This window comes from Lycorma delicatula, chromosome 3, assembly GCF_047948215.1.
Source record: "Lycorma delicatula isolate Av1 chromosome 3, ASM4794821v1, whole genome shotgun sequence".
Classification (NCBI taxonomy): Eukaryota; Metazoa; Arthropoda; class Insecta; order Hemiptera; family Fulgoridae; genus Lycorma; species Lycorma delicatula.
Window position 1 is genome coordinate 145607582 of NC_134457.1, and position 14114 is coordinate 145621695.

Consider the following 14114-nt stretch of genomic DNA (forward strand, 5'->3'; position numbering starts at 1 on the left):
TCTCTCAACCCTTCTACATAAAAACTGGATTGAGGCAAGGAGACGGCCTCTCACCACTCCTCTTTAACTGCGCCCTCGAATTTGTGAATATAAAAATGGGTACTAAGAAAAACTCCATCACACTAAATTGCCTAGGATTTGCAGATGACCTCGCTCTTTTAGCAAAATATTCAAGAAGCCAAAACATAAAAATCATGAGCTTTCAAAACCTAGCACAAAAGATAGGGCTTCGTATCTCTTTTGAAAAAACTGAACTAATGGCCATAGATCCTCTGGTAATAGAGCACATTACGGTAAACAATCATAAAATAAAAATTACAAAGCTAAAAGACAAAAGCCTTAGATTTAGACAAACAACAAAATACAACGAAGAGGGTGTTTACGGATGAAGAAAAGAAAGCAAGATCTGAACGGATGAAGAAATACTGAGCAGCTCGGAAGAGTAAAATAACACGCTTTTCTCAGAAAAGATCCAACTAAAATTGACTTAAGTGGTCCCATGTTGGCCATAAAAGCATAATAGTATTATAGAAAATCAACTATATACAGACATATCATGAAGTTCTCCCGGGTCTTTCATAACCTATTCTACTTGTGAAAATAATGGGAAAAGTTCATATAAACATAAAGCGTAAAATGCTTTGTTTGAAAGTTAAGGCTAGTGAAACATTTGGCTTGGATCTCAGCTATCCTAGGGAAATGAAGTCATACTGAAATTTTTAGAACGTTAATTAAGGGACAGAATTAATGGTTTCTTATGGTTTTTGGCCTGATAAATCAATTGAAATAGGTCCCAGAACTGTATCTGCAGTAGTCTTGAAAAATCTGGGGTGAAAATCAATAAATTTTGTTAAAAAACCCTGTTTTTTATGTCTGACATCTTTATTACCAAAATACACATTATGTTTAAAGGTACTAATGTAATTGGACATTCAAATTAGTTGCTGGATGTGGTCACCATTTTGTTGAATGTCATTTTGCAGCATTCAATATGACAATTCTTGCTTCTCAAGCATGTTTTGCATAGCATTAGGATTATAATAGTTATACTAACATGTGACTTTACACCATATGATTTTTGTATACCAATATTTGTACAAAAAACCAATATCATCCAATTCCAAATGAAATAGTTGATGTCATGTGGGCTCTTTTTTGATTCATTTCAACCAATCCATCTGTTACCAAATGTAAGCTGGTTTATTTCTTTAAGATATCCTGGCACACACTGCTCTCATTTCTTATGTCTTAAGATCCTTTTATTTCATATTTTATCAATCCTACTATTTTTCAACATCCTCTTTTTAACTAAAATTTAAAGGCATCTATATTTTCCTTTTCCTATGTTTTACTACTGCCATACAGTATTTTTGGGAGAATTATTTTAATCCTTCAATCTACTTGTATATTAGATATTAGCAGATTTATTTTCTTCAAAAAGATTTTATATTTGTGTCAGTCTACTTTTGATCTCTTCCTTACTTTATTCAGTCATTAGGGAATAAGTCCCTAATTAGCAAAATTCTATAACTTTTGGTATATTATGCTCAGCTATCTTTATATTTAATACCTTCCTTCCTGTCATGCTTCATTACCTTTGTTTTTTTATTTTTATTGTGAGTTGTTAAATTAAACTTTTTATAAATGGAACAGGATAATACAGGTACACTTTACATAATTCATAGCACATGAAGGTAAAAATATGATATTGATTTTTAAATGTTTCATTCTATTAAAAAAAGTATGGTGATAAAAATTCTTAAAAAAGCTTCTTTATTCTCATGTGTAATCAAGTATTTGCGAATTCATGATTTTACAAAAAAGTATTTCTCAATTCTTTAAATTTGGCAAAAGATGGAGAAATTTTGTCTTGTTGAACCCACTTTGATATAAATACTTGCTCAAGATAACAAATTGTACACAAATGCTTTGGATATAAATTATATTTTAATTATTAATGACTAATTATACAAACCTTTCTTTGTGTTGCCCTTCAGTCTGAAGTTGTGCACCATTGTTGAGGACTAGATTATTAAGAAGCATATCACCACAGCAAATACTACTTTCTTTTTTTCTAATACCTGTTGTTAGAATCATCACAAACACCATATATGTTAACAAATTCCCAATTTTAACAAACTACCATAAACTACATTACGGCTATTCTGTAAAGCCAACAAAATGTCAGTTTATTATTTTTAAAAAAGCTGTTTTATTACTACCGTACTTTTAAAGCATTAGTTACATTTACATGCATAATAACTGAAGTAATGAACTATACAAAAAGGAATTAATTTTAATGCTTAAATGTAAGAATTACTGCTTTATGGCATAATTATACAAGAGACTGTTATTAAACATATTTATTTTATTAATAACTTATCCAAATTTTAATTTTTTGAACAGGACATGACCCTAACATTTGTCAACCTGTTAATGAATATTTTTCTTGCATGAAGTTACAACCAAGATCTAAACTCGCATTCTCACAAATACACTCTAATCAACTTCAGTTTATATTTAGAACCTTCAATTGTGACAGTATTAAACATTGAATTATCTTACTACACTTCTTATAAATAACATTTTTGAGATGTTTTAAATAGAATGTATGTAAAAGTAGCAAAGTAGATTGAACGGGGAGGGTGTGTAGCACAATGATTTCTTGTGGCTTTCTAATCAAAGTTGATGTTGGAATCTGATTCAAATTAATTATAATTGGTAAGCTGGTAAATAACTCGCAATTAGATTCCATTACAATGGCCATATATTGCATAATCTCTGATGAGGGGTAATTGAAGTAAATTGTTTTTAGCTACATCACTCCGTTGTTTGAAAAGAGTGCATATATCATCTCAAATGGGTAGATCCTTTCATTCACATGATACATTTTTTTGTAATAAATTAAATGAACATTGAGGAAGCTTCAATCTTACAAACATGGTCGTTAGATATTTTGTTAGCATGTTTTATAATCAATTACTGTTGGGACAAACCAACTTTAGGTTGTTCAGCTTCTCATAAGTTGAATAATGTTTCTTTAGATAATTACTTATCCAATTATATATAAGGGGCAGGAATCAGGGTGAGGTGACCATTTTGGGAAGTTTAGAAAGCTTTTAAGCTGACTTCTGACTTTTACTTGGATCACTTTACATAATAATATATAACTCAAAAGTTAGTTTTATTTTAGTTTTACTTCTACCTTTCAGATAGAAATACTATTTTTGTGAGTGTTGTTTATTTATTATTGACTTTTCAAAGAAAAGTAAGGTATTACTTTTGGCCGCATGGTTGGTTATGAGGGTGAAAATGAATTTTCTTTATGTTTTGAGGTATAAGGAGTATTAAAATACATTCCATTAACTTAAATTATGGTTTCTTTATATATTTGTAGACCTATGTATAGAATTTTGTGGGTTGAAAAACTCCTAAACTACTATATTAATTTCATTCAAATTTAGATATGCTGCAGTTGTGTATCTGAAGTTGTGAATGTGAAAATTTCTTGAGTTACATTCAATATAAGGTCGAAAAAATATGAACAGGGCAAATTAGAAGTGCAATTTGTTATGATAATACAAGTTGGAACATTGATGTATCTTATGTGTGTTATCTATTGTTAGCAATATCTGGTTTATTTAGATAGTGTTACTTACTTTGAGGGTCACAATGACTGGGTATGCGTTGTGAGTGGTGCAAAATGAAAAAAAATAAAACAATGAATATCATTCTTCTTGTGCAGTTCTGCGCAAGAATTTTTTTTTTAATTGTTATTGTTAGTGATTATTTATACATTTTGATTTTTTAATGGTTTTTATTTATCTTTGCTAGTTCCTCTGTATCAATTGATAATCAATGTTTAACAGTTGAAATTAGTCATAGATTTTTATTTGTCTGTAAATGGTTTGTGAGCTTTTTCTAACTACAAATTTATTTTAATAATTGTTTAGTATATCTTTTTTTTTGCATTTAGTTTATAATTGAAGTATGTGTGATTTCAAATAGAGGTGTATTAAAAGTAACCTGGATTAGCGATTGCTAATAATGAGTTAAAATATTCATATAGTATTCAAAAACAAAATATTAACCAAAAATAATTATTTAATAAAGGTTAGCAATTCTAAGTTTTTGATTTCTTTTAATTTAATTATAAATTTTCAAACTTTTTTGTGCATCCAATTTTTACTAATTATTTAAAAATATATATTTTAAAGGAAAACATTGAGTAAAAAGTTCACATAAGCGTTTTGTAAAGAGATTTTTTTGGAGCCATTTTTTCTAAAAGAGTAACTTTTGTTATTTTTATATAAAAAAAAAAAGATTAGTTATAATATTAGAGTAATTTTATTAAAAATGTTACTTACATGCACAAGCAAAAGCTATTTGGCTTTTGGCGTAATTTAGTGAAGCACTTTCAGAATTGTAATTATAATTTAATAATGTAATATTCATAATTGCTTAGCTAGCATAACTTATTATGTATACATGTACAGATAAATTAATAATTTTCACAAAATAATGCATGCTGAGTGATACATAAATAAAATTCACTTTTTATTTTTGATACTCTTACAATTTCAATGATTTAAAACTATATAAATAAATTTTATTAGTAAAGCCCAAATAAAATTAGACTAGATGTAAACCAACTGAATAAATGTAATGCTTGTTCATGTTGTGTACATTTCTAGATGTAATGCCTATAATGGGTGATATAATTAACATTTTATTGCTCTGGAATTTATTTTAATGAATAACAAATTGATGACTAATTTAAGTTATCTTTTTTAGGATAGTAAATGAAGTATGATAATTTCTGGTAATAATATATAATGAAGACATTAGAGAATTGTGTTAATAGTAGTATGTTAGTGTTATGAGTAATCCTACAATATTAAATGCTACAATTCATATTTATATGACAGCATTAGATTACAATTGACAGGGCTAATTTCAGTGTGATTACTCTGTGAAAGATATATCAAATATTTTATAACTAATGGGAGCTAAGTAGGTATATTCTGATGCTCTCTTTATTTGGGCCCAGTGTGTGAGTGTATATATATATATATATACATATATTTTTTTTTTATTTATGTTTAAAAAATTACATTTCAACAAATAACTATTAAGTATATCTCTTAACTATTTAAAAAATAGTTATTCATTTCATAATGCATTATGGAGGTTTATCCAAATCAATTCAACTTTCTATTGTTATGTATTTCTGAAGCAATTTAATTTTAACTAAGCAGATTTATTTTGTAAATAAAAATGAAAATTTCTTATTCTTAGATCTTTAGGACTTTTTCCTTATGAAATTAATTTCTTATAGAATTAAAAAAAAAAAATGTTTTCTGTAAACTACATTTTTAATATTATAACAACAGAAATTAATGAAGTAGTAGAAAATTGAACTATACCTGCTGCGATGATTGCGTGATGTGGGTCTTGTATTTGGCTGTGATAACTCTGAATCAGAACTGACAAGGGAATGAGGAAGAGCTCCTTGAGCAAAATTTCTTCTATAATTATCTGAAGAAGAAGAGCGGGGTGTTGATACACCTCCACCTCCATCACTTCCCACTCCTAAAACATTAATATTTTAACCATAACTTCATAAATAATTAAAAGAGAAAAGAAAAATGAGATGGAAGTAAAAAATTAACATAAAAAGTTTGTAAAAAGTTGACTTTTTACAAAACAAGGTAATCACATCTAACGAGTTCTTTCAGTAGCATATTCAGAAGCATATCTCCTCAAATTCTCCATGTATGGGCAAAAAAAAATAGCATATAATCTATACTTTGACTTGAGATCGAGAGTTTGTACTGAGAGGATAAATTATATGAAACTTTTTAAATGGCGTGTCATATCAAATTTTTAATTAAATTAAATTGCACAGTTTTTCTTTTATTTTCTTTTGTATTAAATATGTGTTGCTTGTTTTATTCTTAACATTATACTTTTTTTTAATATTTATATTAATTTCGTTTTTCAACAAAAACTTGAAATATTAAAAAATTGAATGTATATCTGTTAGTAATAAATAATAATAGGGGTTATTTTTCAGGAGTGCAAAAAGAAACTGGTCAAACAGTTCGCCAGAACAATTTTTAAGTTGGCGAAAAGAAAAAAATTGATCAACATGAAATATCAGTGATTGAGGTTGTGTCTATGAACAAGATCAAAGGACTGTTTGATAGAAAGTTAGCAATCAAAGAAGATGTTGGTTTAATTATTAAAGAAATTAATACTTTACATGAGGAAAACTGTGCACTAAAAGATGAAATGAAACCCAGAGGTCCCAGGTTCGAATCCCGGTCAGGCATGGCATTTTCACATGCTACTTGTCATTCATCTCATCCTCTGAAGCAATACCTAATGGTGGTCCCGGAGATGAAAAAAAAAAATGAAATAAGTGGACTTAAAAACAAAATTGGAAAATACAGTATAAATTAATCAATAGGGAAAATAGAAGTAGAAGAAATAATGTTATCATTAAGTGGCTTAAACATAAAATAACTCAAATATCATAGAACCTGTTAAAAAATTTTGTGCTGAAATGTTGGGATTAAGGAATGACATTTGGATAAATCATGCACATCCCCTTGGGAGAGATTGTAAAGATGGATCAGTGATTGTACATATCCTAGACAATTGTGATATCAACTGTATCTTTAAAAATGTTCATAAACTAAAGGAGGTGGAGTATGTAGTTTATGTACAGGGACTTTTCAGAAACTACAAGAAAAGTGAGGCCAAACTTTTTGAAATTAAAAAAGAAATTAAGGAGGCATTACCAAAAAAAGAAGGGTTTTATTATATAAGAAAAGTTAAGAATGGAAAGCAAAATTATTACAATGGAAGATGGCAGGCTGTGATCACCAGACTGTTAGGAGGAAATGTGTAAAGTGTCAAAGTTACTGGATTACAATTTCTTGTACCTGGGTAATATTATAAGCAACTGAAAAATGGAGGACAGGGATTAGTGAGGATTTAGTGTCTACCAGACTGACCTAAAGGGCTCAGGGTTAGATAAGTTAAGTATTGTGTGCTGTAATGTTGTCTGTCTCAAGGTGAAGCATTTCAATTTTTTTCATTATCTTAACGATTATGATATTTTTGGTTTTGTTGAAAGTGATAATGTGGAAATATTTCAATAATTTTTTTTGGGAATATATTATATGGGTTGGGAACTGGGAGTTATGGAATCAGTTTATGATAGGGCAAAGGGGGGATGCTAATAGGTTATAAATTGGCAGTATTGGTTATTAAAAGGCAGTATTCAGCTAATATGGGGAATTGAATTATAGTTAAAATTTTAATTGATGGTAATGAATATTTTTTAGTATATACATTTTTTTGACATTTTTTTTGGTATATTTATCACGGGGTAGTAGTGTAGAGTGGGATCGTGATTTTCTTAAACTGGGGTGGTTTTTTGAGAAATAACGTTTGAACAAAAAAATTGTTTTAATGAGAAACTGCAATGCACAAACAGCAGCTGAGCCCTGTATTCATGAGGAATTAAATCCAAGTAGTAAATGTCAGTAATTTTTTTAAAATTAAGATCCTTGAAAGAATTAATGCCAAGGGGAGCTCTGTGTTTAACTTATTTGATAATAATAATCTATTTACAATTAATGGGCAAGTAAAGGGGTGATGAAAAGAGTGGAGTTACTTATGTAGGGCCTAAAGGCTCATCTGTTCTTAATTATTGTTGTTATTCACCTTGAAGGTTAAGTTTAATAAAATTGTTTAAAATCAGAACAGAGATATTCCGTATCGCATGCTGTTAGAGTTGGTATTAAGCATAGGTGATGTTTGTGCGGCAAAGTGTGAACAATCTGTTCTGGCTAAACTGGAGTCATAGTGTGGAGATAGATTTCCAAGTAAAATTACACAGTAAATATGTAAATATTAATCTTCCTTTGAAGATAAATAAGTGCTTTATTTAAGAATCTATATTGTAGTAGTAAGGTATAATAATAAATTAAGTCATATTAGTAATACTTAAAACATAAAAAGCTATAAGCAGATGTGGTTTGATGGTGGGTTTGATTCAGTCTGTTCCTAAATGTTCAGTTGTTGAAATTGTTCAAAAAGAATGGAATTGGTATGGTGAGGAATAAATATTTGTGTGCGGTTAGTAATTATAAAGCATTATGTAAACAAAAAAATCTGAGGTGGACACCATATGACTTCCTTCTACATGTATTAAATTACATATACATTTTTTTTTAAATGAAAAGTACATAAAATTTTATTTCATTAATAACTTCTGATATATTTTTTTTATTGTTATTACTGAATTTATCATTTATCGTAAAGTTTTTTATATTTATTAATAAATCAATATATTTAAATTAAAAAAAAAGGAGTCTGATTTGAACCAGTGTGCCTTCCCCTAAGATCCAAACATTTCATTAATTAAAATTTTATTTGCCTATAACTCTGCAACCAATGAAAATACATACCACTTATGATATATCATTAAAAAGCTCTCAATGAGGGCTTATTACTGCAGTTAAGAAAAAGTTCAAAATCCAAAAAAAATTTGGATTTTGGCTTTTTTTGGACACTTGGTTCAGTCGATTACAATCAAAAGGTGCACAAGTAGACTTACAAGTTCTAAATCCAGAATTTTAACATCTTACGGCTAATAATTTTTGAGTTATGTGAGATACATATGTATGTACAGACATCACGCCAAAACTAGTCATGGATATTTCTGCTGAAATTTGAAAACCAAAATTTTTCGTAATCACAATACTTCCTTTACTTTGTACAAGGAAGTAAAAAGAATACTTTTATGAGATAGTCGACAAATTTAAGAATGTAAGGGATACAAAAAAGTACTGGGAATATGCTAAAAATTTAAAAAAATAAGTTTAAATGTGACACAAAAAGAAAAATGCAACAATGGGTGGGCTACTTTCAAAATTTACTTAATATAAATGAAGAACATGAAACAATATTCTATGGGGCCCCTTAGTTTTTTTATTGTTTGTTGGATGGTGATATATGTATTGTTTAATTAAAAGAGGTTTTAAAAAAGTGAGGGTTAATGAAACTTAAGGAATGGATCAAATTCTGTATGAGTTTTGTTGAGCAGCTCCTACAGAGTACCTTAATTTAATTGTTAGGTTTCTTAATAATATCTATAATTATGGAAAGATTCCATAATATATGGAATATATATATGGATATATTTCCTTCACATAAAAAAAGTGACTTGGTGGTAAGGAATTATAGGGGTATTTATTTTGTTTACTGATGGGATCGTGAAATTATTTACAGGAATTTTATTAAACAGACTAGAACATTGGGTATCGTTTAACAAAATTGTAGATTAAAATCAGGCGGGGTTCCGAATAGGTTATTTGATTACAGACAATATTTTTAATTTAGTAAATATTTTAAATTTAAGTTTAAAAAAAATTTAAAAGTTTAAAAAAATGTAAGTTTAAGTATTAAAAAAGCATACTGTTTTTATGTAAATGCATTTGATAGTATATGTAAAAAGGTGGTTTTTTATAAGTTGTAAGGATGGGATTATCAATTAAGTTTGTTATTGTGTTAATGCATCTGTATAAATGTACAATTTCTCAGGAATTGTGTAGTGGGTTCTCTTGTGGAAATTTTAAATGTGTAATGGGGTCAAACAAGGCTGTTTGGCATCTTTACTTTTTAATTTGTTCATTAATGATCTCCATGAGGAGTTTGTGGGTGTTATATACAGACCACATTGTACTTTTAGCATCTAGTTCGGAAAATCTGCAATATATGACTGATAATTTGAGGTTGTGGTAAGTGGAGGTTAAGGATAAATTTAAACAAGTCCATAGTCATGTTATTTAGAAGAGGTGGGTAATTAAGAAAAAATTAACAGTGGAAATGGGCTAATGAACTCATAAAATTGTAAATAAATATTTAGGTAAAACTATAACACCATTGTTGTCCTTCAGAACTCGTGCGATGGATAGCATTTCAACAGCTAAAGTGATATTAAACAATGTTTCAGGTAATCTTTATGTCCAAAATTCTGGTGTCTGCCAAGTGGGCAGTAGTGTATAATGTTGTCTACAGAACAATAGTGGCATTTGAGCTCATCTGGGGTTTTTTGAATATAGAAGAATTTGAAGTGTTCCAGATATTTACCATAAAAAAAATCCTAGGAATTCTTTTAAGTGTGTCGAATTATTGTATATATCTTGAAACCAATGTTGATTTAATGTCATAATTTTTTTTAAAGTTACATATTAACTATATATTGAAAGTTTTTGAACTATTGGTCACAAACTGTCAAAAAAATTTGCTGAACTTATTGAAATGAAGGAAGTGGGTTGGTTTAAACAGTGGCAAGAACTAGAAAATAAACATGATTATCAGTTATCTAATAATAAAAAGGAATGGAGGGATCAGCTAAATTTTATAGTGGGAAGGAAGAAGAAGGAAGCAACAAGTAATGGATTGAAAAAGCACAATGAACTGAATGTAATGTTTTGTATAAAAGTCTGATTTGAAATTTAGGGGTTGTCATATGTTACCAATGATTATAGTAAGTCATTTATAGGTGTAATTTTTGGAGTAAAATGTTGGGAACTTAGTTTAAACAATGGGCCAAACAATGAAGAAGGGAGGTGCTTGAGTGCAGTGTGAACCTAAATCTAGTGCTCATTTTTTGGGAACTTATCTAATTTTAAGATATTAGAAGAAAGTGGTTTGATGTAAATGTGCTGGATCTGAATGCAGTTATTAATTGTGAATGGTAAAGAATGGGAAGTATTAGTTGGGTATTGTTTGTGAAGCAAGGAAGTACAGGATGGCTTCTTGTGAAACTTAATTATTAGGTTTTTTGGAAGAAAAGGAAAAAGAGAAAGGTGAGGGAAAAAAAGAAGAAAACAGAAAAGAAATTTATGTGTAATATGTATAAGTAGTATCAGTATGAGTAAGTGTGTAAAGACTTTGTGATTGGATGGAACTGAAAGTTAAGCTCTTGGAAGCTCAGCATGTTAATAAAATTACTACATTACATTTTGCTGATGGAACGGGTGAGGGTATGTAAATAAATAATTAGCAGTTAAATAAACAATAAATTAATTATTTAAAAATAATTAATTTTAATAAACAAAATTAGAATTTTTATAATTAATTATTTATATTAAAGTTAAAATAAATAAGCAAATGATAACACTGACAGACAAAAAAAAAATTTTAATGTTTCTTTAATTGTGATAGCATTTCTTGAATTGATTTTTTGCGTACATTACAGATCTGTAAATGTAATTTTTCTATCGTCCTTAGTTTTAAATAAATTATGCCTAAAAAAAATTAAAGGAAAATACAGTTAAAATCTGTAAAATTTATAATTTTGCTTGGCCATACCTGTGCTAGAATGATTTCGCTATGCTTTACTTTTATAAATAGCCTCAGGTACATCCCGAATTAATGTCCAACAGTAATTAGCTAGCATGTTAGTATTCCATTTCCCTTTACAGTGGCTTTCCATCACCGAAATGTCTTTGTGGAAACGTTCACCATGTTCATCACTTACGTCTCCGAGGTTGTCTGGGAAAAATCCAGATGTAAGTGAAGGGAATGTATTTTCAAAGACATATTATATCCCACAGCTCTGTATAAAGTAAGAAGTTGATTAACAGTATCGTGGTAATTGTTGGATTATTGTTTGCCAAGACAACTTTTGCAAATGTCTTTAAATGAAGCCCAAGCTGCACTTTCTGCATTATTTAACATAGAGTTAAATTCATCATCTTTGACCAACTTTCTTATTTGAGGACCAACAAATATTTCTTTTTTAATTTTTCCTTCACTTACATTTGGAAATTTCTGCCAGATGTAAAAAATCTGGGACTATCCTTCTTCATTGCTTTTACAAAATTCTTCATAGTCCTAGCTTGATATGGAGAAGGAGTAGAAATATTTTTTTGAGTTCAACTAAGGGCTCATAAATAATATGTTTTCCATTTGGAGTTAAGTTGTCTTGTTTCTTCCATTCTTTGTTAACATAATGTTTATCCCTAGCTTGGCTGTCCCATCGCAAAGAAAACACATGCACTTAATGCAGTCTAACTGCATGCCTAACAAAATAGCTATAACTTTCAAATCACCACATAAGTTCCAGTTTTTTCTAATTTATTTTTTTCAAGAATGTCTTTCATCACATCGTATGTCTCTTCAAATTAATACTGTAAGTGATTAGTATTAAAGGATATTTGTTACTGTTGTGTAGTAGAACCACCTTTAAACTATACTTGGATGAATCTATGAAAAGGCACCAGTCCTCAGGTTTATGAATTTGTAAGTGCAACATAAGCTCATCAATATTTGTGCAATAAACCAAATTATTTTCATCAATAAAGTACTGAAAAAGTTCTTTTAGTCAGCTTCGAAAGTCTAATATTTTTGTATTTTTTTTAAAGAAAATTCCAACATTGCAGTCGTGATCCTAACAGTTCAGTTTGAGTTTTTGATAAATTTAAATCCCTAGCCAAGTCATTGTGATATAAGATGTGGCTTATTGGAAGATAATTCAAAATCAAAATCATTGTTATCTTCGGTACTGTCCGATTCTTCATCGCTACTTCAAAACATACATTCACAGGTGACTCAGGAACTGGAATAATTCCACTGTGAGATACAGGCCTGATTACAGATTACAATGAAGGATGTTTTACAGTATGTTTAGATTTTTTGAAATTCCAGTCACACTTGTTAAACAAAAGTAACAATCAGTTACATGATCCTTTGGTTCATGCCAAACTATAGCTACACCAAGTGACAAAGCCTTCTGTGTACCTTTTAGCCATCTTCTTAAATATACAGAACAATTAGTGCATACTATATGAGGAGCCCATGTATTATCCTGATCACCAATTTTACACTGAAAGTACAAATGTTATTCTTTTTTAATTAAAAGTGTAATGTTTTTTCTGTTTAATTTTAAGGTAAACTCACCACATACATAACAAAAGGCATCTACATCATTTATACAATTTTGTGGCATTACGACACTGCACTGTTAACAAACTTAAGACTGAGCAAAATTAATTCATTCCTAAATCGAGGGCTTAATACAAACAACATAGCTGTGTTTTCAGCTACATGTTTTGACCTGCACAGACATGATTAATCTTGTCCATCAAGGCTCGCTCTTCAGTATTAGATATGTTATAATATGTGACAATATGATTTAATTCTTTGTCTAGAATTGTTTATTTATAGCTTACAAATTATGTTAACAAAGTTAAACAATAAAAAATGAGCTAAAAAAAAAACAATGTAGGAGCTTAAAATGCTAACTGTTCATTGAAAAATGAAAAAATCCTTTAAAATTTTTCAAAAATGTTGGGTGATAGAAAGATTCTGAGTTCATATTCGATTTCAGCGTCAAAAAAAAGTATAAAATGTATACTTGTATGTATATTAGGAAAAAAAATTATGTATTGCATATTAGGAAAAAAAAATGTTTATCAGTGTAATTAATTAATTTGGTAACTGCTGGAAATTTTACATGTTATCACATCATCATGCGTTTTGGAAAGCATTTGTAATGAAGGAGTTAAATGCTAACAGGAAAATAAGGCACTGAATATTGTAGTTCGTAAAAATTATGAAATTGAATAATTTTTAAACTTAAGTTATGAACGGAACACGATTGTTAGATATATATATCTTGTTATACTGCTGTTTTTAATAAATATTTGTTTAGTTATGGATATATTGACTATCCATAACGCTTATGGATGGTTATCGTTTCTGTTATTTTACTTCCCAAAATAATTTATTTGTTTTGTTAATGATAAGATTTGTTTATGCCTAATTATGTTATTGTAATGATAATGTTCTTGTGTAATTGCAATTTATATTGTAAAGTATGCTTCCTATACTGATAAGGAACCAGCACTTATAATTTCTGTAAATAATGTATAAAAGTTATGCATTTTTATATAAAATTACAAAATTTTATACATTTTACATTAAGATATTCAATTTAGACATGCATAAATTTTATTACAAAACAAGAATATTTAATGTTCTTGTTTTTATAATAATTATTACAAAAATCATTTCAGTTTATATTTCAG

The 14114-nt window shown here is 28.7% G+C and overlaps 1 protein-coding gene across 5 annotated transcripts in view; it reads right to left on the reverse strand.

Moving 5' to 3' along the window:
• Positions 1 to 14114, reverse strand: part of LOC142322085 (uncharacterized) — a 360304-nt gene that overhangs the window by 7139 nt on the left and 339051 nt on the right. For 3 of the 5 annotated variants that reach the window (XM_075360742.1, XM_075360741.1, XM_075360740.1), the window contains exon 16: positions 5427 to 5592. The exons of 1 other annotated variant lie outside the window; for it this stretch is intronic. In XM_075360742.1, coding sequence (XP_075216857.1) covers positions 5427 to 5592 — 166 coding nt within the window. Of the gene's footprint in view, positions 1 to 1975; positions 2082 to 5426; positions 5593 to 14114 lie in introns of all 5 variants that reach the window. One more of the 5 variants, XR_012755771.1, reaches the window with a different exon arrangement.